The following is a 24,109-nucleotide window of genomic DNA, read 5'->3' on the forward strand; positions in this document are numbered from 1 at the left end:
CCGGGAAAAGGTTGAGAGTCCCGGTCATCCTACCCAGTCCCTGGCCTCGCCACGCACGCACTCGCCAGCGGGGATGTGCGGGACACTTGGGATAAACTAGGCGGAACACTTTGAACCTTAAGCAAGAGAAGGAAGAGGACCCCTCGAAAGAGCCAGAAGCAGAACCTGGGGAGGAAAACCAGAGCAGAGGCTCAGAAGACGTGATCTAAGAACAGCCTGAGCCCCGGGAGCCGAGCCCCCGCCGTCCAGAGGAGACCACCGGGCGGCGCTAGAAGCCTGCGCGCCGCGGTGTCCGCGCCGGGCCCGGGGCGGGCGGGCGGGCGGGCGGGGGCGTGGTCCGTACCCCAGCGGCGCAGCGCCTCCGTTCCCAGGGTCCTCTCTCTCCGACACTGGCCAGCCAGCCCGGGGCGGGGAGCGTCAGGTAGAGCGGAGCTGCCATCGATCGCCATCCTGACAAGGGCATCGATTTCTGGCGCGGAGAAATTAATAGATCTTCTCTTAGCTCTTCGGACTCAGGAGCCGCCCGCGGGTGGAGCGAGGGACCCGGGCGGCCCTCGGAGGCCGCGCACCTTTTGGGAAGCCCGGGGATCTCCAGCCTCCTTCCCTCCTTCCCGTTCCCCCCTCCCCCCCCCCACCCCCCGCCCCGGGCACCAGAGGGAGGGCAGGTGCCAGCCTTTCCCACGCGCGGGCCTGACAAAAGTCCCTGGGAGTCTCTAGCGGAGGAGAGGGAAGAGGGGTCCCTCAGGAGGGTCTCCCCCGAGCGAGCAAAAGGAGACCTTCTAGGGAGATTCGCGGTTCTCCTTCTGCCAGCGCCCCAACATGAATGGTCCCCTCCTCCCCCACCCCCACCCCCAACAAAAAGCCAAAGCAGGGGAGAAAGCCACCAACCACCAGCCTGAATTCAGAGAGGTGACCGGACAAAGGCGAATCCCCTTCTCACCGGGATGGTGGACCGAATAGAGGGAGCTGGCGGGGTCTGAGCCTCGCGCTAAGGGGCCACGGAACCAGGTGGCCTCGGGAAACCGAGAGGGGTCTCCAGAGGCGACGGGAAACACTGTCTACATTCTCGCTGGGTTTCAACCAGCAGGTTCGCCTGGGTCCACACTACTGGAAAGTCACCCCGCAGGTGCCAAGGCACCTGTTGTTGGCCGAATGTGGAGCCGGCCACTGCTCCCCAGGTGATCCCGGCGCTGGCCCTTCCCTCTGCGGTACAACGCCCCAGATCTACCGCGGCGCCTGGGGTGGGGCGTGAGGGTGGCCGAGGACCCACCCCAGCCAAGCAAGGTTAAGGAAGCTCAGCTCTCGGCTTACCCTCCCCCCCACCCCTCCCCATATTTTGGCCTTATTTCCCCCAACAAGGCCTGTTTCCCCTCCCCTCCCCTCCCCTTCCCTCCTCAGTTATCAGGCTAAATATTTTGGCTTGACAGGGTGGGCGGAGGGAACTAAGAGGTCCCAGCAAACCGAATCCGTTTGGAACTGGGGGGCGGGGAGGACCCGCGCTGGGCGCGGCCCCCCGTGAACCCGCCCCGGAAGATCCCGCCGGGAGCGCAGCGGGCTGGCGCCTAGGAGGCAGCGGACCCCTGGGATCCGGGAGACGCTCCCCAGTCCAGTCGGGTATTCCCCCGGGCTGTCCTGGGGGCTTCCGCTCCCTCCCCTCCCCTCCCCTCCCTGGGGTTTGCGGGCCTCCGGGACTGCCTTTTGCCCTGAACCCTGGGTCCATTTCTCTGGAGGCTCTTCTCGTTTCTGCGTGTCGGCCCTTGTCTCTCGCTCTGTCTCTGGTCTTACACTGAGGCTGTCTCCAGCTGCCCACACTGGCTCTGTGTCTTTGTGATCCTCATTTCTTTTCTGTCCCCTGCTGACTCAGTGTGGGATTCCTAATCTCCCTACCTGGGCCTTTCCCCTCCTCTCCAAAGCCTAGATCTCGGTAATCTCTAATTGTCTCTCAGACCCTTCTTCCTGGAGCCCACCTGGAGAGAGCCAGTACTGGATGCCAGCCAGGCCTGGGACCATGGCAGTACCCAGTCTGTGGCCCTGGGGAACATGGCTGCTTATGATCCTCTTCTCCTTGGAATTTGGCCTGAGCACGCTAGAGGGTGAGTCCCCAGCACTGTCTCTCCCCATCTTCCTCCCATGTGACTGGGATACCAACTAGCTGAGCCTTCAGCCAGAAACACTTCTACTTTTTGTTCACTACATCGTAAAGACTGAGGTTAAGCTCTTTAGACTTCCCATTAGGAAGAACAGTTAGTTTATTCTTGCCCACATAAAGGTGTGGGTTTCCCTCCTCCACTACCTCAACGCCCTAGGAAGTGAGGACTTGAAAACCAGGGGCTGAATAGATGTACTCAACCTAATCCTGCCTGTGAAATCATAGCCTCCTGTAAAGTCTAAATGAGAATCGGTGAAGTCTCAATGAGAACCTCTCAGTGAGGCTGTGGGAGTGTTAGAGGTCATTTCTAGGGCCACTGAATGGAAAGGAACAAGGCTGGGGCCAGTAGCTAGGAATCAGGCGTCATTAAGTAATTGAATATATTGTGTAGACACAAAACAGAAATTAAATCTAGAATGTGTTCTGTTCCATGTTCCACCCTTAGGCCTCAGCTACTGGGCAGGAGGACTGGTTTGAGGGAGAACTTGCTTTTCCTCCGAGCTTAAGTGCTTCTCCTCAGATAGATATGGGAGGTGAGGATGGGACCATATAAGCCAAATAGTCCTCATGAGATGGGGAGGGGGGCTTGGGGAGAAGCAAAAGGGATGGAGTGGATAGAGTCAGAGGGGAAGGATTCAGGCATGCCCTTGCCTGATTCTGTGTTCCATCCAGACAAAGGGAGCGCAGGAATCCAACACTCTGTGCCTACCTGAGGGGTCTTATAATGTCCTTCAAATTGGGGGCTTCCAGGGGCAGGACAGAGTCTCCCCTTCCTACATAGACAGAGAAGTGATACACATGGGCTGGGGTGGGGGTGGAGCTTCTGAAGAGTGCCAGTTACAGGGGCTCTGCCTGCAAAAGCACAGTGCCCACCCCACTGGACCCCCTTCCCGGCCCTTCCCTCGCTGGGCTAGGACACACTACCGAGGATGCCAGCCAGGAGCACAGTTGCCAGGATATAGAAGCATGTCCCTGGGGGGAAGGAGTTAGTATTTGGTCAAGGGACCCAGATGTTGGTTCCCAGTTTAGCTTTGCCTAGAGCTGAGTCCTAGGGGGAAGGCAGGGGTTAATTTGCCAAGGTCTTAGATTTGTTTTTCCAAATGACTCTCATCAGGGGAGCCCTAGAGAGGATGAGGCATGATGGGAAGAGGGCGCCTAAGAGAACCCCCCATCTGCTTCGCAGAGCCTGATTGGCCTTCATGGAGGGGGATAGAAGTGTTTTCTCATTCTCTCCCTCTCCTTTGTGAGTCTCTGTACCTGCCTTGGTCACACACACACACACACACACACACACACACACACACACACACAGCTTGCTGGGTAGAGTCTGACTTAGGACAATTCAGGACAATGGGAAAGACAGGCTTACCTCCCAACACTGGTCTTCCCAAGCTATTAGGGAATGAACCTGGATGGTATAATCTGGCTCTGTGTGTGTGTGTGTGTGTGTGTGTGTGTGTGTGTGTGTGTTTTATGTTGCTAGAGGGCCAGGTGGAAAAGGAGAGAACAGACAGAGGCTGAAGAGATTGGACCTGAAAGTCAGCCTGAAGGATTCAGACTTGCATCTTCTTCATGAGGAACCTACAAGAGCCCCTTAGGAGCAAATGTAGCAGGGCATCCAGCCCCTACAGGGAAGTCATCCTAAAGTCTTGGGGAGAGAAAAACAAGTGAGCAGGGGCACCCTAGGTCTTAAGGAAATTGGACACAGCTGAGTCCCCAAGGGGAGTAGATTTGGGATCCAAATGTCCCTGATCCACAGTTCCCAAGTACCTAGTGGGTTTGGCTCTTGATTGGACACTATGGAAGATGCAAAGTGGACTGGGAGGGGCCCCACCCTCCTTGGAAGGGGTGGTGGAGATATATGCAGCAGTGCTGGGGACAAAGCCAACGGTGTTCTTGCAACCAGTGCTGCTGGACTAAGTGTACTTGCACCCAAAGGGAAAGTTACTCAGTACTAGAAGGTTATGGAAGAAAGGCCCAGCTCTTAAGGTTTGCACCAAGGCTCAGGACCTTCTGAGGCTGGACAAATGAGTGACCACCTTATCTACAAGCACCCCCCCCCAAAAAATTGGGGAGACTGAAATGTGAGCCTTTGGCAATGGGGTGCCACAGTTTCCCTCTGAGACTAAACAATGCAGAGATCAGCCAGCTAGCTCCCTTAGGCTAGGGAGAGAAGTAGAGTGCCTGAATCTCAGTGCTCAGTGTCCTGGGTGCCAGGCATTATACTAGATACTAGAACACAGCATTCTACAAAGACTGTTGCCCTACGGCACCTACTTACAACAAACAAAATAAAATTATACACCAGGTAGTATTAGGAGTTCTAAGGAAAATTAAGTAGGTGGGGAGTAGGTAGTTTCATGGTTTTAAACAAAATGGTGATAGAAGGCCACACTGAAAAGTGATTTAAGGAAATGAGGGTAGAGAGAGGGGTAAGACTTCTAGCCAGAGGGAAAAGAAGGTACAAAGAACCCTGAGCCAGGAATTAGGCTGGCTTGTTTGCAGGCCAGTGAAGAGGTCAAAGTGGTTGAAGAATGAAAGAAAAGGGACAAAATTAAGAGTGGTAGCTGGACACCAGTGGCTCACACCTGTGTTCTTAGCTACTCAAGAGACTGAGATCTGAGGATCTTGGTTTGAAGCTAACCCCAGGCAGACAAATCCTATCTCTAATTATCAGACAAAAGAAAAAAAAAATCCAGAAGTGGATGTGTAGCTCAAGTGGTAGAGCTCCAGCCTTGAGTGAAAAAGCTAAGCAAAAATACCAAACTCTGAGTTCAAGTCCCAGCCAGTACTGTCACACATAAGAAATCAGATTACAGGGGGGCTGGGGATATGGCCTAGTGGCAAGAGTGCTTGCCTCGTATACATGAGGTCCTGGGTTCAATTCCCCAGCACCACATATACAGAAACTGGCCAGAAGTGGCGCTGTGGCTCAAGTGGCAGAGTGCTAGCCTTGAGCAAAAAGGAGCCAGGGACAGTGCTCAGGCCCTGAGTCCAAGCCCCAGCACTGGCAAAAAAAAAAAAAAAAAGAAAGAAAGAAAGAAAGAAAAGAAATCAGATTACAGGGTCCAAATTGCCTAAGACCTCCTAGGCTATGGTAAAGGCTGATTTCTCCTCCCTCCTCCCATGGGTGGCCTAATGCCAGGTGCTGCCTCTCCCCCAAAGCCAACAGGACAAGATGGGGGCAGCACTTGACCTGGGCTGTCCTTACTCACTGATGCACGCCACTTGTGCCTACAGTGTGCCCCAGCCTGGACATCCGCTCAGAAGTGGCAGAGCTGAAGCGGCTGGAGAGCTGCAGCGTGGTGGAGGGCCACCTGCAGATCCTGCTCATGTTCACGGCCACAGGGGAGGACTTCCGCGGCCTCAGCTTCCCACGTCTCACTCAGGTCACTGACTACCTGCTGCTCTTCCGTGTCTATGGCTTAGAGAGCCTGCGTGACCTCTTCCCCAACCTAGCCGTGATCCGAGGTGCCCGCCTCTTCCTGGGCTACGCGCTGGTCATCTATGAAATGCCACACTTGCGAGACGTGGGACTGCCAGCTCTGGGGGCTGTGCTGCGTGGGGCCGTGCGTGTGGAGAAGAACCAGGAGCTTTGCCACCTCTCCACCATTGATTGGGGTCTGCTGCAGCCTGCCCCAGGTGCCAACCACATTGTGGGCAACAAGCTGGGCGAGGAGTGTGCTGACGTGTGCCCTGGAGTACTGGGTGCAGCTGGAGAGCCTTGTGCCAGGACCACCTTCAATGGGCACACTGACTACAGGTGCTGGACCTCCAGCCACTGCCAGAGAGGTGGGCACTGCTATAGAATATAACTGGGGGCCAACAGGAGGAAGGCAAAAGGAGGCTTAGTAGCCTCATGATAGGGCATTGATTCTGTTTTGTGTTTTGTGTTGGTCATGGGGCTTGAACTCGGGGCCTGGGCACTGTCCCTGGGCTTCTTTTTTTCTTTTTTCTCTCAAGGCTAGTGCTCTACCACTTTGAGCCACAGCTCCACTTCTGGCTTTTATTTTTTTTGCCAGTCCTGGGGCTTGAACTTAGGGCCTGAGCACTGTCCCTGGCTTCTTTATGCTCAAGGCTACAGTGCCACTTCTGGCCTTTTCTATATATGTGGTGCTGAGGGATCAAACCCAGGGTTTCATGCATGCTAGGCGAGCACTTTACCACTAGGCCACATTCCCAGCCCCAAGGCACTGATTTTTTAGTCTTCATTCATCTTATGAGGCAGGTACTGATGTTTTTCCCATTTCATGGAAAAGGAAACTGGGAAAGTCAAATCATTGTTATAGTATATGGCAGCCAAGGAGTAATCACAAGACAGCATCAGGTGATCATAGAGTAGGTAAAGGACAGGTAAAGGTGGGTATGGGGAGACAGTAGGCACACGTAGACACAAAGCAATGGAAGAAACAGTTTGGGACCATGGGTACTTAGCCATTTTGATGGCCTGGGTTCAAGTCTCAGCTCTGCATCTTACTGACTGTGTTCATTTGATGTACTGTGCCTCAGTGTTCTCTTCTGTAGATGATCACAATGTCAATAGGAAGTGACCTGGCACAGGGCAGGGGTTCTGTATTCTCAGTTAAAGCAATTTCATCGCAGGTAAAACCAGGGTAACGTGGAGGTGGGCACCAAGGGCAAAAAGACCCAGACAGGTGAGAGCAGACATGTGAGAAGTAGGATCTTCTTTAGGAATGAAGACACATGGAAACAGAAGGGAGTAGGGGAACAAGGGAGGACAAGAAAATCTTTCAGAAGGTAGGAGCTGATCTAGGTCCTCCAGCCTACTAGGAGTCCTTTCCACGGGCCTCTGTCCCAGAAGTCAACTCCCTGTCACCGCCCCCCCACCTCACTGCTTCGGAGAGTAACTGGATCCCCGCTGTATCTGTGGGGCCCACCTCCCTGGTGCTGTCCTGTTGGCTGTAAACACAGCTGTGGCAGGTCCTCTCAGACCTCTGGTGTACAGTGTCAACAGGCTCTGGCTGACCCCTATTCCACACACAGCTGCCATACACGTCTAGCTGCCCTGGCAGCACTCAGGCATGGCTGCTAGGGTGGCTTCCCGCCCAGGGCAGGGAGGGGAAGAAGGAGGCCCTTTGGGCAGGGGCACAGGTAAAATGCCCAGGAGTGGCCCTGCCTCCACATGCTCCCAGGCTCACTTTGCCCTGGGCCTATGTGCTCAGGGAAAGCCAGCTGACTCACCCTGGCACCCTGTCCAATGATGTAGGCCTAGACAGGACAGCAGGCTGGAGAGCAGCAACCCGATGGGCAAGGTCACTGGTCAGTCCTGAGTCCGGACATCCCTACTGAGGCACTGTGGGAGGTGAAGCTACAGAAAGGAGCCGCAGTCCTTCCTCAAGAGCCCCCTGTCTGAGGGAAACGAAAGTGGGCAGCCACTGACATCTCAGTGGGAGGGATCTGGCTGCACACTGAGTGTTCCAGGAGGGACATTGGGACCAGGATCAGGGACACACGTAAAACCTAATGCAGCCCTCTGCCCGCAGTGTGTCCCTGCTCCCACGGGTTGGCCTGCACAACGGGGGGTGAGTGCTGCCACTCCGAATGTCTTGGTGGTTGTAGTCGGCCAGAAGACCCTCGTGCCTGCGTAGCTTGCCGCCACCTCTACTTCCAGGGCTCTTGCCACGGGGCCTGCCCTCCAGGCACCTACCAGTATGAATCCTGGCGCTGTGTCACAGCAGAGCACTGCGCCAACCTGCACTCTCTGCCCGGCCGTGCCTCCACCTTTGGCATCCACCAGGGTAGCTGCCTGGCCCAGTGCCCCCCAGGATTCACCCGTAATGGTAGCAGGTGAGCAGAGGGTGGGGAAACACCCTTGGGGCAGAGAGGAGGGACTGAAGCCACCCATCCAAGTCCAAGGCTCATGCTCTCTGCTTGCCCTCTGCTAGCATATTCTGCCACAAGTGTGAGGGCTTGTGCCCCAAAGAGTGCAAGGTGGGCACCAAGACCATCGACTCCATCCAGGCAGCACAGGACCTGGTGGGCTGCACCCACGTGGAGGGAAGTCTCATCCTCAACTTGCGCCAGGGCTGTCAGTATCCACTCCAGAGACACAACCCTCTCCTTGGCCACACTCTCCATCCCAGCCACTCCCCTGGCATGACAGGCTGATCACCACTTCACCCTAAGTTCCATCCCTGAGTTCCATCTTCCCTGCCTGCCCCCCCCCCCACCTCTCCAGGCTCCTACCCTGAGAACTTATCATGTTTCCTGCCTCCATGTTTCCCCCATCCTCAGACAACCTGGAACTGGAGCTGCAACACAGCCTGGGCCTGGTAGAGACCATCACAGGCTTCCTCAAAATCAAGCACTCCTTTGCTCTTGTGTCTCTGGGCTTTTTCAAGAACCTCAAACTAATCCGCGGAGACACCATGGTAGATGGGTAAGAATCAGGCTTCTGACCAGCTCCTTTTCTCCATCATTCCCTGAGAGAGTGTAAAGAATGGGCTCTGGAACCATCTACTAGCTGTGTGACTGGACAGGATACCTAACCTCTTGTTCCTTAGATTTTTTTTTCATCTGTAAAATAGGGCTTAAGCTAACTCTACTTCCTTCTTAGGATTGTTGTGAATGGCACTAAGTCCTTACATGTAATGCACTTACAACAATGCCTGGAACACTGGTGTATACAATAAAAATCAAGGTCATATGTAAGTCTATGAGGACTGGCTGTAACTGTTATCTGATCCTCTCAGCTGCAGAGTGGAACTGGCTGGTCTTGATGCCCATCCTACCACCTACCAGTCAAGGCCTACCCATAATAGAGGCATGTTGGGCTGGGAATATGGCCTAGTGGTAAAGTGCTCGCCTCGAATACATGAAGCTCTGGGTTCAATTCCTCAGCACCACATATATAGAAAAAGCTGGAAGTGGTGCTGTGGCTCAAGTGGTAAAGAGCTAGCCTTGAGCAAAAAGAAGCCAGGGACAGTGCTCAGGACTGGCAAAAAAAAAATAGAGGCATGTTTTTCAAAACAAAATGACTGCTTCAAATGACCGTCAGTAAGTTTCCTGTGTAGCTTCTCCCGTCTCCTTGCACATTGTCATGTACTCCTAGCTGACAAGGATGAGTGTCACTCCTCCTGTGTCCCCCAAGCCAGCGCAAAGTCTGGCACAAAGCAGGAGGTTAGTTACAGCACAATGGTGGAAGGAAGGAGGTGTTGACACCATTTCACTGATGGGGACACCAGAGAGAGTGGGTGACTTGCTGGACATCATACTCCTCATCAGTGGACAGGGAGAGGGTGTCTGAGTCCCTCATTCCCATGTGCTGGGCATGAGTGATCTGCACGGGGGCCAGCACAGCCCCTCCAAGAGGAGCCCATCACCCACCCCCTTTCCCATGCCCTTCCCCTGGCCTACCCCAGGAACTACACCCTGTACGTGCTGGACAACCAGAACCTACAACAGCTGGGGTCCTGGGTGACCGCAGGGCTCACCATTCCCGTGGGCAAGATCTACTTTGCCTTCAATCCACACCTCTGCTTGGAACACATTTACCGATTGGAAGAGGTGACTGGGACTCGAGGCCGGCAAAACAAGGCTGAGATCAACCCCCGCACTAATGGAGACCGTGCTGCCTGTAAGGCTCAAAACCCCAACCTCAGAGCAAGCCAGCACAGTCACAGTGTGACTCATCTGGGTGCTCACAGATACATTCACACTTAGAAAAACATACCAAACCCATGTTACCCAGGGGAGGGGGACACTTGAAGAAGCTAGCTTCTTCAGAGGTGGCTCTGGGGACAGGAAGCTACACAGTCCAGGTGGGAGCTTAAGCATGTCAAGTGGAAGCAGGTGTTCACTTGTCTCATTCAGGCCAGACCCGTACCCTTCGCTTTGTGTTCAACTTGACGGAGGCCGACCGCATCCTGCTGCGCTGGGAGCGCTATGAGCCGCTGGAGGCCCGTGACCTGCTCAGCTTCATCGTGTACTACAAGGAGTCGTAAGTAGTAGGGGCAGGGCTGAGACCGTCAGGGGTCACAATCATCAGCTCAGGACCAGTAAAGGAAGAACCCAAATTCTTCAAGACTCAGGTAGGTGAAGGGCAGAAGCCAGTGTGATTGTGCCAAGTCAGGAAGCTAGGACTCCCAAGTAGCACAGGGTTGCAGGGCCCACATCTGGCTATCTCTCCTTACGTGTGTGTGTGTGTGTATGTGTGCTCTTTCATGCCTCAGTTTCCCCTCACCAAGTGAAATGAAGAGGACAGTCAGGGCTTGTAAAAAGCCCAGGAGAGCATTCTTCTGGGAAGGCTTGGCTAATTAAAACTTTCATTCACTATGTTAGTGTTCTATACTGACCACATGCTCCTGCCCAGTGGCGGTTTGGGGAGTGCCCACTAATTTGGCCAGTTTTATGAGCATCTCTGCCAGCATTTCATTAAGGCCTGAGGGAGAGAGGGAGCAGGGATCACCAGGGAACAGTTGCTATTCTTTGGAGAGCATGAACTGACCCTAACAAGAGGGATGGTGATTAGACCACAAGAAGGACTTCTCCAGACAGCTAGGAATCAAAGAGAGATTTTTCTTTATAGGTGAGAAATGGATTTCGGATGGCAGGCTGGGAAGGCAGAAGTGAAGGGCACTCTCAACAGTAGGCAGAAGATGCCCCCCGCCCCAAGCTTGGGAGCACTTCCTGTGAGCTCAAATTGAGAGGTCTTAGTTGACCCCTAACTCAAGACCTGGGAGGAGGGAGGAAGGCAGTCAGTGGTGTACGGCCTACTCAGATAGCCTAGGCTCTCCCAGGCCTCAACAGTAGGAAAAAGAAGTATAGCTCAGGGAGCTTGTCAAGTTTGCTAAATATATACTGCCTTACCGCTTCTGATTTGGTTAGTCCTACGTAGCATCCATGAACTTGACTTGCTAAAGCTCTCAGCCTGCCTCATCTCTCCGATGCCAACTGTTGAGAAGCTGTTTTAAGGGTTACTAAGATTTAACCATTAATATCCATTCAGTATCATCCCACCCGTGCTCCTGGATTATCCTGCTCTGGGTCCCAGGAAAGGTCTGCAAATCTGTCTGGGCCTAGTTCACTGTCTCCAGCCCCTATGGTCCCCCTCAAGTTCTGTGCCTGGCTCAGGATGAATTTCACCCCCTCTGCCTCCCTCAAAGAAACTGATAGCATCTGTGTGATGTCCCATAGTCTTCCCACAATCCACCTTGGTGTGGGCTCCACTTTTCATCTTCCCCAGGAACCAGCTCACCGCCACTTAAAGCCTGCCTCTGCCTTGGCTCCCAGGCAGCCAGCACAGATTGCCACAGTTCATTTCCTTGAGGCAGTGGATCCTGGCTTTGGGAAATCAGGACGTATCTGAGTTATTGAAAGCTAGGCCTCCAAACCTTATGTAAGGGTCTGGGTTAACATTACCTCTGAGAAGGGGATGGTCGCTTAGTTCTTCCTTCAGGAGATCCCACTTCAGATGATTAGAATAACCTCATTACTTGTTATCCCTAGAAAGGGAACTCCTTCACACCCACTTCCTAGTTTTATTTATATAATACTTTTTCTGTTCACCAAGATTAAAACTCAATACTTCCTATAAGGAAGAGATTTTCATCACAAATTTGGCTAGCAGTAGATATCATAGGCCTACAGGATATGCTATTAGCTGAAATTACTGTTTTCCCCTCATGCATAATAAATGAATGGCAACAACAGTCTTGAGGGTTCAGAAAGACAGGAGATGCTAAAGCTTAAAGATGGGGCTGAGCCACTCCTCAGCTCTGGCCATGGGGTATTCAGTCCATTCCAGAATGCCACCGAGCATGTGGGTCCAGATGCCTGTGGAACACAGAGCTGGAACCTACTGGATGTAGAGCTGCCCTTAAGCCGCACCCAAGAACCAGGGGTGACTCTAGCCCCCCTCAAGCCCTGGACACAGTATGCAGTGTTTGTGCGGGCCATCACACTGACCACTGCTGAGGACAGTCCCCATCAAGGAGCCCAGAGCCCCATTGTCTACCTGAGAACCCTGCCTGCAGGTAAGCTGAAGCATTTGAAGGGGGCCACATTTAGATTCCTGCATCCTAATGAGAATGCTGGAGCCCAGAAACAGAAGTTGGGAGGTCAGATACTTAAGTCTTAGAAAGAATGGGGTAGGAGGTATGCGTTGGCCCAGAGCAGGTGAGGGTAAAGACAGCAGGCTGATTTCTAGGGAGGGAAGGTCGAAGGTCACCTATTCCTCAGAAGGGGCTGGGGAGGGTGGACCCACATAGAGAAGGGCTCCTTGCCAGAACCCTAGCCCCTGAGTTGTACCCTCCTCACACCTCCAGCGCCCACCGTGCCCCAAGACGTCATCTCCACATCCAACTCTTCCTCCCACCTCCTGGTGCGCTGGAAGCCACCGAACCAGCGCAACGGAAACCTCACCTACTACCTAGTGCTGTGGCAGCGGCTGGCAGAGGATGGAGACCTCTACCTCAATGACTACTGCCACCGTGGTGCGTAGGGAGGAAACCCAGACCCCAGGGATTGGTGCCGCCAGGCCGGAGTCGGTGGGTGTCGGGACGGAGCGGGGGAAGGGGGAAAGGTAAAACACCTCTCTGTTTCCTTCCAGGCTTGCGTCTGCCCACCAGCAACCACGACCCTCGCTTCGACCGCGAAGATGGAGTCCTTGAAGCCGAGACTGAGCCTGGCTGCTGCCCTTGCCAACACTCCCCTCCCAGGCAGGTCCTGCCCCCGCTGGAGGCGCAAGAGGCCTCGTTCCAGAAGAAGTTCGAAAACTTTCTACACAATGCCATCACGATTCCCAAGTGCGACCCGGAGCCGCCGGAGCCCTGCGAGAGGAGATGGGCGGGGTCTGGGAGGGAGGGGTCTGTGCGGGAAGGGTTTGTGGGTGGAGCCTTGACTGAGGGCGGGGCCTTGGTTGTGGACGGGACCTGGAGGGTCTGTGGGATAGTTTGTGGGCGTGGCCTTGCTTTGTGTGGGCGTGGCCTAGTGGGTCTGTGAGAGAGCTTTGTGGGCGGGCATTGTTCTTGTGGGCGGGGCCTTGTCCGGCGGGACCGGGAGCCTTGGTGTGTGGACGGGGCCTGGAGGGTGTGTGGCAGGCGCTTTGTGGGCGGGGCTTGCTCGTGTGGGCGGGGCCTTGCTGGGTTGGGTTTGGACTAGGGGCGCAGGGCACTGGGGTGCTTTTTCAGGCGGGCCTGATAGGGGTCCCCCTGGCCTCCTCAGGTCCCCATGGAAAGTGACGTCCATCAACAAGAGCCCCCAAAGGTGAGGCCGGATGGGACCAGGCACTGAGGGGTGAGGATCCCGGGATGGAGCTCTGGCTCTGACTTGTGCTTTACACAGGGACTCAGCGCGGCACCGCCGGGCCTCTGAGCCCCTCAGACTAGGGAGCAATAGCTCGGACTTTGAAATCCAAGAGGACAAAGTTCCCCGGGAGCGAGCGGTGCTGAGTGACTTGCGCCACTTCTCGGAGTATCGGATCGACATCCACGCCTGCAACCACGCGGCACACACCGTGGGCTGCAGCGCCGCCACCTTCGTCTTTGCACGCACCATGCCCCACAGTGAGTAGCTCACAGACACGCTTTCTACCCCCACCACTGACCCAAAGCCCTCGGTCCAATCAAAGCTCTAACTGGCGGGTTTGATCTCCAGTTTGCCCCTAATCAATGCCTGACTTTACTGACACCACCTAGTTCCCATAATCCCACAGCCTCAGAAACCTCCCAGGTTAGCCCAGTTTAGCTTGGGTGTGAACTTGAGAGAGCAACGGCTGGTCCCCTTCTGCAGGAGAAGCCGATGATATCCCAGGGAAAGTGGCCTGGAAAGCCGCCAGCAAGAACAGTGTCCTCTTGCGATGGATTGAGCCACCAGACCCCAATGGACTCATCCTCAAGTATGAAATTAAGTACCGCCGCCTGGGAGAGGTAAGTACCTTAGGACACCTCCTATCCCACCCCTCATTGTGGGCCTCCATCCTCATTCCAGTCAGCCGTTCTGTGCTTCCCTCAGGAGGCCACAGTGCTGTGTGTGTCCCGACTTCGATATGCCAAAGTTGGTGGGGTCCATCTGGCTCTGCTGCCCCCCGGAAACTACTCTGCTCGAGTTCGGGCCACCTCTCTGGCTGGCAATGGCTCCTGGACAGAGAGCATCGCCTTCTACATTCCTGGCCCAGGTATAGACACTTGCAACTTGGAAGAGCCTCACCTGACCCTCCAGCCTTCCACAGGCTCCTCCACGCCAGCCCTGCACCATTCTTGTCTCCTAGTATTTGAAGAGAAGCATTGCCTACTCTTAGCCTGTTCAATCTTTGACCCTACCCTCTGCTTCTCTCTGACCACCAGAGGAGGAAGATTCTGGGGGGCTGCACGTTCTCCTCACTGTCACCCCCGTGGGGCTCATGCTGCTCATCATTCTTGCTGCCCTCGGTTTCTTCTATGGCAAGAAGAGGTGATGATAAGTTCCTGGTTCCCACCGCTGCTCTCTCCCTGAGACCTCATCCTCTGGTCAGTGCAGTCCAAGGTAGATCAGACAACAAAAAGGACTTCCTGAGAGGCAGAACTCTTCCCCTTGGGAATGGCATGGAAGAGAGATGCCTCTTAGCAAGGGTTTTCCTTGGTTCCCACATCCTGGGAACCTCCTCAATCCAACTTGTTGGTCTCCACACTCTGAGCTCAACCAGACAGAGTGAATCTGGTCCTGCTAGGGGAGACTTTCAAACATATGCCAAAGCACTTGGTGTCAAACCTGTCTGCAGCTGAATCTGAGAGGGTGGAGACAGAACCTTGATTCACCGGGTCCTAGAGATTACCTGAGGGGCAGGAGCCCTTCTATTTCTGTGTTGCCCATTTACAATCTGACAGATCCCAGGACTAAGACCAAGAACACCTTGGGAAGTTCTTACAGCTCCTCAGGAGTCCCCCAGGGCTAGGGTTACTTAGTAGCCCTTCTTGAGACAATCCTCTTCTTTAACATCTAGCATTGTCCATTTCTTCTTGAGGACCTTTCTAGTCTGACCACTTGTCTCCCATTGCAGAAATGGCACCCTGTATACCTCTGTGAATCCGGAGTACTTCAGCGCCTCTGAGAGTAGGTCTGGAGGTGGATGGACAGGTGGTGCGGGAAGGTAGACAAGAACAGAGAGGTAACCTAGACAAGGGATGGGAAAACAGGTTGTAAGATATCACAAGAAATGTACACAATGCCCTACTATGTAACTGCACCCTCTTTGCACAGCACCTTGTAAAAAAAAAAAAATTTATGTTCAATTGATAATAAAAAAAAATAAAATAAAAAAAAAAGAATAAAACAGTAAAAACCCACTTATAAAAAAAAAAAAAAAAAAAAAAAGAACAGAGAGGTAGACTTCCAGCAGACCTTGGAGAAGGGAGCTTTGGGACCAGAGTGCTTCAGAAGAGGAGGCAAGAAGAGGGTAGAGGCATGAGAAAGAGTGCCATCCTTGTCTCTCAACCCCCAAACTCTTTCAGTGTATGTCCCCGATGAGTGGGAAGTGCCTCGAGAGCAGATCTCCATAATCCGAGAGCTGGGCCAAGGCTCTTTTGGGATGGTCTATGAGGGACTGGCACGAGGACTGGAGGCTGGGGAGGAAGCCACACCAGTGGCCCTGAAGACGGTGAATGAGCTGGCCAGTGCACGGGAACGCATTGAGTTTCTCAAGGAAGCTTCCGTCATGAAGGCATTCAAGTGTCACCATGTGGTAAGGAAGGTCAAGGGCATTGTCAGGGTAAGATTTAGGGTAAAGGTCATATGGGAAGAAGGAAAGGATCAGAGATGAGATCAGGGTATCAAGGTCAGCGCTGGAACTGTGGTTAGGGTCTTAATTGGGGCAGTAGTCGTGGTTAGTGTGAAAGTTAAACAGGGTATAGGTCATAGGGTTAAATAGGGTCATGACTAGAGCTGAAATCAGTCATGGCTGAGGATCAACATTGACTGTCCAGGATCATGATTGGAATCAAGATCAGAGTTGGGCCAAGTTCATGACTGTGATGACAGTTATCTATGATCAAGGTTATAAACTAAGGTCAGGTTCATGGTTAGGTCAGGATTAGGATTACAGTCATGGCTGCAGAAAGGGTCAAGGTGGCTCTGAGTCAGGTAATGGTCAAGAAGTCAAGGTTTTGGTCAGGTAGGTCAAAGGGAAGTGGGTAGAACTACAACCAAGCTCTCTGTCCAACCTAGGTACGTCTCCTGGGTGTGGTGTCTCAGGGGCAGCCAACTCTTGTCATCATGGAGCTAATGACCCGTGGGGACCTCAAGAGCCACCTCCGATCTTTGAGGCCCGAGGCAGAGGTGGGAAGCAGGGAAACCATGGGCCAAGAAGCAGGGGAGTTGGAGAAGACTTGGGCACATGGGGAAGGGAATCAGTCCCTGTGCCAGGACAACCTTTAGGCTCCTTCTTCACCAGTCTCCTCTCTTGGCTTCAGAACAACCCTGGGCTCCCACAACCAGCCCTGGGAGAGATGATGCAGATGGCTGGTGAGATTGCAGATGGTATGGCCTACCTTGCTGCCAAGAAGTTTGTGCACCGAGACCTGGCAGCCCGCAACTGCATGGTGTCCCAAGACTTCACCGTCAAAATTGGGGGTACAGAGGGTACCAGGAAAATGAGGGCAGCCTGGAGAGTAGAGAGACTCCCCTAAGATGAAACCTGAGCCTAGCCTCTAGATCTGTCCCTAATAGCCTGTGAGAACTTTGCCAAGTCCACCTCCCCCCTCATATCTTAGTCTCCTTGTCTAGGTTCAGAGGGCTTTAGATAGGATGAGCTCTGGAGCCCTTTGAACCCTCACATTCCTGGATGCTTGGTGACTCTGGAGATAGAGAAGGTTGGAAGAGACATTCCTGTGGGGTAGGCGGTGGTGTGTGAGTCCTCCTCTTCTTCCTCCCTCCCTTTTTCTAGACTTTGGGATGACACGGGATGTGTATGAGACAGACTATTACCGCAAGGGTGGGAAGGGGCTGCTGCCCGTGCGTTGGATGGCCCCTGAGTCCCTCAAAGATGGAATCTTCACCACACACTCGGATGTCTGGTGAGGCTTGATTGGGGCAGAGGGTGCCAGGGATTGGAGGTGGCATCTGGGGAGGGACCTATGACCCTTCCTTCCTTGGGGGGGGGGGGCTAGTACACTGAGCTGCCTAGTGGATGCTGGGCTCAGGCTGTCCCACGCATCCTCTAGGTCCTTTGGTGTGGTACTCTGGGAGATCGTGACCTTGGCTGAACAGCCCTACCAGGGCCTGTCCAATGAGCAGGTGCTCAAGTTCGTCATGGATGGTGGGGTCCTGGAGGAGCTAGAGAGCTGTCCCCTTCAGCTGTGAGTCATCTCTCATGCCTCTCCTGCACCTTTGTTTTGTTCAAGCATACCCCTGAGATTCTGGTCCACCTTCTCTGATGTTTCTACCTCATTCATCTCCAGCTATGGGCCCCCAATTCTAAATTCCAACTACACTCTCCATTTACTCCCCTCTGACCCTCCCAGACACAATGCCCCATCACACACACACACACACACACACACACACACACACTGACTGACCCTCCCAGTGCTGATGGGGCTGAAGACCGAGGCTTCAGGACCCTCTGACCCTCCCCTGCACACTCACCAGGCAGGAGCTGATGTGTCGCTGCTGGCAGCAGAGCCCGCGTCTACGCCCTACCTTCATCCACATCCTGGACAGCATACAGGAAGAGCTGCAACCCTCCTTCCGTCTCCTCTCCTTCTATCACAGCCCGGAGTGCCATCGGGGCCGGGCCTCCTTGCTGTCTACCGATGTGGAGCCTGACTCCCCCCAAGCCCCTAAAGACACACCAGATTGCAGCCCCCAAAATGGCGGTCCAGGACACTGAAGATCCGGCCTCACCACCCTCCATCAGCCAATTGGCTTCTCATGGTCAAATAGAACCTGACCTTTGTGACCATGAGATGTCTATATGTCCAGGCTCTACCCCTTGTCCCATTCAAGCAGGGCAGGAGTGGCCACAACTGGAGCAGAGAGTAGAGGCTGGAAAGGAAGGGGGCATCTGAGCAGATTCACACAAGGAAGTTCCTCAGGAGTCTGAGCTCATGAGAAGGCTATACCCAGGGCCATATCTGTGGCATCCTTAGACAGTGCCCTTAGAGTAACAGACCTACTCAGAGTAAGAGAAGGCTGTGCATCCTGGAGACAGGACCAGAAGGAACACAGTCTCTGAAGCTGTGGATTGCCTGTAGGCATCTACAGATGTCAATGTATTGAATACCAGATGAGCAATCAGCAGCAGACCTGGAGCCCTCTCCACCCAAAAGCGGATTGCCCACTATACCAACTTTCCACCTGGCCACACTTCAGAGGGTACAGAGAAAAGCCGTGGCTCTGGGCAAGCAAGTTCTGGCCTGGGCCTAGTGGCCCTGCCTCACTTCTTCCTCTTTCCTCCCCCACCCCAGGGACCCCCGAGCTTGGTGCTCCTCCTTCCTATTCCCTAGGGGCATCCCTTGGTACACAGTCTCCCCTCCCCTTTTTCCAGTCTTCCCCCTCAAGATTCGCCTTGGATCATTAAGTCCTTAAGAGCCTTGTCTTCCTTCCTCTCCTTGCTGACCCCATCCCTCACCACCCCACCTCTCACGGGAAGTCTAGAGAAGGCACAATAAATGTGGAGGTCTGTTTGTACCCTGGTCCCTAGCAGCCCATTATCTCTCCATCTATATGGCATTGACACTGAATGAACTTCCTCCTTCCTCCTTTGGGACTTGAGGTGGTGACCCTAAGGCAGCAATACAGGATAAATTCACTACTGTCAAACACCACCTCCATGAGGACCCCAGCAGCCCGGGGTTGCTATGGCAGTGAAGTGTTGCTATTATCTCCCTCTCAGAGCCAGAAGTGCTTGAGCCCCTCAGGGAACCTTCGTTTCTGGTCTTCTAACAGAACTAGCCAGTCCCTTGTACTTCATCTTTATTTTGTCTTTTGCTATGTCTGACTACTGGGCAGGCATCTCCTTCCCCCAAGTCAAGTTGCAGGACAGATTTTAAGTGGACAGAACTTGGGATGGTGAGGAATCCTGGTGCTATCACCTATCTCAGCTAAATGTCCCTCAACCAAGGCAGAGGACACATGCCAAAGCAGAGTTGTGTCTGGCTCCCTATGGTTATTTGGGGAAGCCAGAATTTCTCTGCTTCTGTCCTGTGAGCAAATTTGCCTTTGAGAAGTGTTGAGGTTGTACAGGAAGTCAATATCCTGGCTTTATGTCAATGCTAGGGCATTTGAAAGGGGAGAGGTGCAGAAGAATGGTATTAAACCTTGGAAAAGGGGTGGCAGCTGGTCATGGCTCAGGAATTTTAATTTTGTGTGTGTGTGTGTGTGTGTGTGTGTGTGTGTGTGTGTGTACACTGGGAATGGAACCTAGGGCTTCTTGCATGCCAAGCACACACCATACCACAGTGCTGCACCCCTTGCTTCCCCAAGATTTTTTAGTTTCCTGAATCCAGGTCCTCAGGACCATGGCAGCCATCCTCCCACACTGTCACATATACTGAGCATACTTGCTCACTCCAGCAAACCACAAAACCATCAGGAAGGACCTTCAGGGAGCAAGCATGAATCTCAGGGGTCCATCTATAACACATCACTACTCTGAAAGGGTCAGAGAGGGCAACAAGGGCCACCTGTGCGGAGCCACACCCCTTCTCTGCCCTGGGCCTGCACTGTACTGCTGGCTGAAGCAACGCTGACCCCTAACGGTTCTCAGCAGAACTGCAGCTGCCAGAAAGCCGCGAGGGAAGGTGGTTCTAACCCCATCCCCACTGCTGTTGCTGGTGTCCGGGTGTCCAGGGAAAAGGGAGTGGGAAGACTCCATCAAAAGACTTGGACTGCATGCACGTGTGCGCACGCACACACACACACAGCACATCACAGCACACAGTCATACCTGCACATGCACAGAAATAGATCAAACCCCAATCTCTAGTGCTATATCTCACATGCTTAGGAAATGCTGAATGGGGGAACTGCAGGCTGGGAAAGCTGAAGAGAACAGCTTCATCGATGTGCTATCTGGGTTCTTCCTTCGAGTGTGTGAGGTGGTGGCTGATCTTCAGAGTACGTTGTAGGAAAGCTAGAAGATAATCTTTATTGCCATCCATGTCCCAGAAAAGAACGAATTGAACAAGCTAGCAAGAGAGCTGGACTATAGAACGGACTTCCCCTGTATACATAGAAGCTTTGTGGAGAGAAGGTCTCCCCTCAGAGGCAGTGGGAAACAGACGGTAGATGGATCTGGGAGGGAAGGATATGCTCCTTTCCACAGGGGAAACACCTAGAAGCATCTTCTTGACTTTCTTCTCTATTCCAGATTCAGACAGAAGTTAACATTAAAGTAGCCTGCAGCTGGCTAGTAGTTGAAGTACGGAATAGAGACAGCATAAAGAAATTGAAGTCTTATGGCAGGTCCCTCGCCTGAGCAAAATGGTTCTGGGAGCTATGTCTCACTGACCACCTCCTCTAGGCTTGTGAACAACTGATGTGTCTTTGTAGGGGTAGGAAAACATTGGAGACCTCCAGGGAGAGAAGGGGAGAGACCCAGGGAGTGGGTAGAGGCCACCTGAGATCAGCAGAGCTGTGCCCTAAGCCAGGTCTTGGTGGCAGCAGAAGCAAGTTGGGGCATCCACAGCCCCTCTTCCAGCCAATGTGGTTCCTGCTGTCATTGCTTGGGAGGAAGAGAGGGGCACATGAAAGAGAGCAGGTGCTCTTGGGTGGGGGGAGGGTCTCCTGCCTTCTGACACACACACACACACACACACACACACACACACACACACAGTTGCTTTAAACTCCTGGGGAGCTTAGAGGGCATGGCAAAGGCCTTAGCTGCCCAGCCATGGGACAATGCTGGGAGAAAATTGGTCCTCCCTGGGCCTAGCTTAGACATGCTGCAGGGACTCTTCTCCCAGTCTCCGAGTGGTTTATCATCTCCAACTTCCTGCTGGGGATAAGGTACATGGCCATCAACCCACAGCCAAGGCCTTCTTCCTTCCAGTCAGAGGTTCTTATGCATAACCTTTCAGAGGGATACTGCCTGCCCCCTACACACCCAATGGAAAGTTTTGGGTTCCTTTTACCTCATCAAGACTGACTCCCCTTCATAACTTTATCTTTGTCCAGGCATCACAACACTTGAATCATCGGCAAGAAATTGAGCCATTCTAGGTTACACTGAATGACCAGTAGGGTGGCATCAGCCTCCACTTGAGAGAGGAGGAGGGGCATTGAGCATGTGCCAAATCAGGAAGCCAGGTGTGTTGGGGAGATGGCTTGGATGGCTTCAAACTAAGAATCAGATGGCACTTAGGTGTACACTCCGAGCTGAGGGTACCTGGTCAACCTAGGGTACGCAGCAAGAGCTGAGATCAAGTTCTCAAGTTCTTCCAATGTGTCACAGCAGCCAGACACCGCTGGCTCAGGCCTGTAATCCTAAACTATTTGAGAGGCTGACATAGTGAGGATCACAGTTTGAATCTAGCCTGGGTCAAAAAGTTTTCAAGACTTCTCATCTGATAGCTGCGTGCGGCGGCATGTGCCTGTCCCCATAGCTACAACAGGAAGCCTGAAATCAGTGGATAGTCCGGGCATGCCCAGGGCAGGAAGCAAGATGATCTCAATTAAAATAATAATAATAAATGAGCCCGGGAACTAAGGAGAGACTTCTCAGAAGAAGAAATAAGAATGGCAAAGAAGTGTATGAAGAAATGCTCATCATCCCTAGCCATAAAAGAAATGCAAATCAAAACAGCCCTGAGATTCCATCTCACCCCAGTTTAGATTGCCCAACATTGTGAATCCGAACAACAGCAAATGTTGTCAGGGATGGGCTTGGGGGGAAGGAGCCCTAACTCAGGCTGGAAATGTGGCTTGGTGGTAGAAGGCTTGACTAGCATGCACAAAGCCCTGGGTTCAATTCCTCAGTACTTCATAAACAGAAAAAGCCAGAGTGGTGCTGTGGCTCAAGTGGTAGAGTGCTAGCCTTGAGCAAAAGAAGGTCAGAGACAGTGCCCAGACCCTGAGTCAAGCCCCAGGATTGGCAAAAAATAAAATTAAATAAAAATAAAGCAAGAAAAGGAACCCTACTATACTGTTGGTGGGAATATAAATTAGTACAACCACTCTGGACAGCAGTCTGGAGGTTCCTCAAAAAACTATGACTCACCCATACCACTCCTTGGCATCCACCCAGAGCACCATGATCCAGGATATGATAAGGATACCTGCATGTCCATGTTCATTGTCTCACTCTCACTAGTCACAACAGCCAAGATATGGAAACATCCCAGATGCCCCACTATAGATGAGTGAATCAAAAAAAAATGCTGTACCTATATACAATGGAATTTTACACAGCCATTAGAAAGAATAAAATAATGTCTATTTTCAGGGAAATGGCTAGAACTCGAACAAATCATGTTAAGAGAGGTTAGCCAAGCTCAGAGAGACAAGTGGCGCATGTTTTCTCTCATATGCAGAAGCTAGATCTAAAATACATCGGAACATAATAAATTATGCAGGTCTCTAGGCATTCATACACAGTGAGACCAAAGGAGGATGTGCTTAGGAGAGGAACAGGAAGGTGCAATACTCATGTGCATCTGACCATACAAAATGATATTTATCAAATGAACTCCAGGATATGGAAACAAAAGGGTTCTTTATTTCTTTTTTTGCTGTTTTTGTTTTTATGCTTGTTTATTTATGTCTTTGGGAGTATAAGAGGAGGCACAGAAATGGAGGGACAAAGGGTGAACAAATGTAGCAGTGGTACTCACTGGAAACTACATTGGAAATGAACTGTAAGACTTGTGGGGGAGGATGGGAAGGGAAAAACTGGGAGAGAACAAGAAGGGGGTGACATTGTCCAAAAATAAATGTACTCTTAGCTTGGTGCCAGGGGCTCACAACTACAATCCTAGCTACTCAGGAAGCAGAGATCTGAGAATCATGGTTCAAAGACAGCCCAAGAGACTCTTATCTCCAACTACTCAGAAAAAGCCAGAAATGCCACTGTAGCTTAAGTGATAGACTGCTAGCCTTGAGCACAAAGAGACTCAGGGACAGTGCCCAGCCTTGAGCTCAAGCCCAGGGCCGGCAAAGAAGGAAGGAAAGGAGGGAGGGAGGACGGGAGGGAAGATGGGAGGGAGGGAGGGAGGGAGGAAGGGAGGGAGGGAGGGAAGGAGGGAGGGAGGAAAGAAGGAAGGAAGGAAGGAAGGAAGGAAGGAAGGAAGGAAGGAAGGAAGGAAGGAAGGAAGGAAGGAAAGAAGGAAGGAAGGGTACTCTTTACCTGACTTTTGTAACTGTAACCCCTCTGTATATCACCTTTATAATAACAATTTAAGAAAAAGAATGCAAGGGGCTGGGAATGTGGCTTAATGATAGAGGGCTTGGCTAGCATGCACGAAGCCCTGGGTTTGCTTCCTTAGTACCATATAAACAGAAAAAGCCAGAAGTCATACTGTGGCTCAAATGGTAGATGGCTAGCCTTGAACACAGAGAGGCTCAGGGAGTTCAAGCTCCAGGACCAGGGGAAAAGTGCTTCTTCACACACACACACACACACACACACACACACACACACACACACGTACATATACACATATATATGCATACATATATACAATAATTCCAAAGATATGGAAACAAAGGATGTTTTCTTAATTTGTTTTTTTTCTGAGTTTCTATATTCTTTACCTTATATACAGTGTATTCACATGCACATCTGGGGGGTGGGGCACAGATCTGAGGAAAAAGGGTGACAAAGTCACTGGCTGCAGTGGACATTGATGAAAGTGAACTATGCGACTCGTGGGTGGAGATGGGAGGGAGGGAATAGGAGAATGAGGGAATTACCTGATATATGTAAATGTAACCCTGCTGTATATCACCACTAAAATACGATAAAATTTTTAAAATTAAAAAAAAAAATAACCAGTGCAAAGTGGGTACCAGTGACTCATGCCTGTA

At 52.5% G+C, this 24,109-nt stretch overlaps 1 protein-coding gene across 3 annotated transcripts; it reads left to right on the forward strand.

The window, feature by feature from the left end:
• Nucleotides 1-1,676: 1,676 nt before the first annotated feature.
• Insrr (insulin receptor related receptor) lies at nucleotides 1,677-19,412 on the forward strand. Of its 3 annotated transcripts, none has more exons than XM_048357052.1 (22): nucleotides 1,677-2,093; nucleotides 5,390-5,941; nucleotides 7,654-7,957; nucleotides 8,056-8,198; nucleotides 8,405-8,549; nucleotides 9,532-9,746; nucleotides 9,983-10,109; nucleotides 11,906-12,144; nucleotides 12,436-12,603; nucleotides 12,720-12,915; nucleotides 13,334-13,375; nucleotides 13,454-13,674; nucleotides 13,901-14,037; nucleotides 14,123-14,285; nucleotides 14,455-14,560; nucleotides 15,147-15,211; nucleotides 15,598-15,827; nucleotides 16,310-16,420; nucleotides 16,555-16,714; nucleotides 17,028-17,157; nucleotides 17,305-17,439; nucleotides 17,732-19,412. In XM_048357052.1, the coding sequence occupies exons 1-22, from the start codon at nucleotides 1,988-1,990 to the stop codon at nucleotides 17,970-17,972; spliced, it is 3,936 nt and encodes a 1,311-aa protein (XP_048213009.1). In that variant the 5' UTR covers nucleotides 1,677-1,987; the 3' UTR covers nucleotides 17,973-19,412. The 3 variants fall into 3 exon arrangements, with proteins under 3 accessions (XP_048213009.1, XP_048213011.1, XP_048213010.1); XM_048357054.1 differs by having other exon boundaries at nucleotides 17,305-17,377; XM_048357053.1 differs by having other exon boundaries at nucleotides 15,147-15,199.
• Nucleotides 19,413-24,109: the final 4,697 nt, after the last annotated feature.

Source organism: Perognathus longimembris, chromosome 11 (assembly GCF_023159225.1).
Source record: "Perognathus longimembris pacificus isolate PPM17 chromosome 11, ASM2315922v1, whole genome shotgun sequence".
NCBI classification, from domain to species: domain Eukaryota; kingdom Metazoa; phylum Chordata; class Mammalia; order Rodentia; family Heteromyidae; genus Perognathus; species Perognathus longimembris.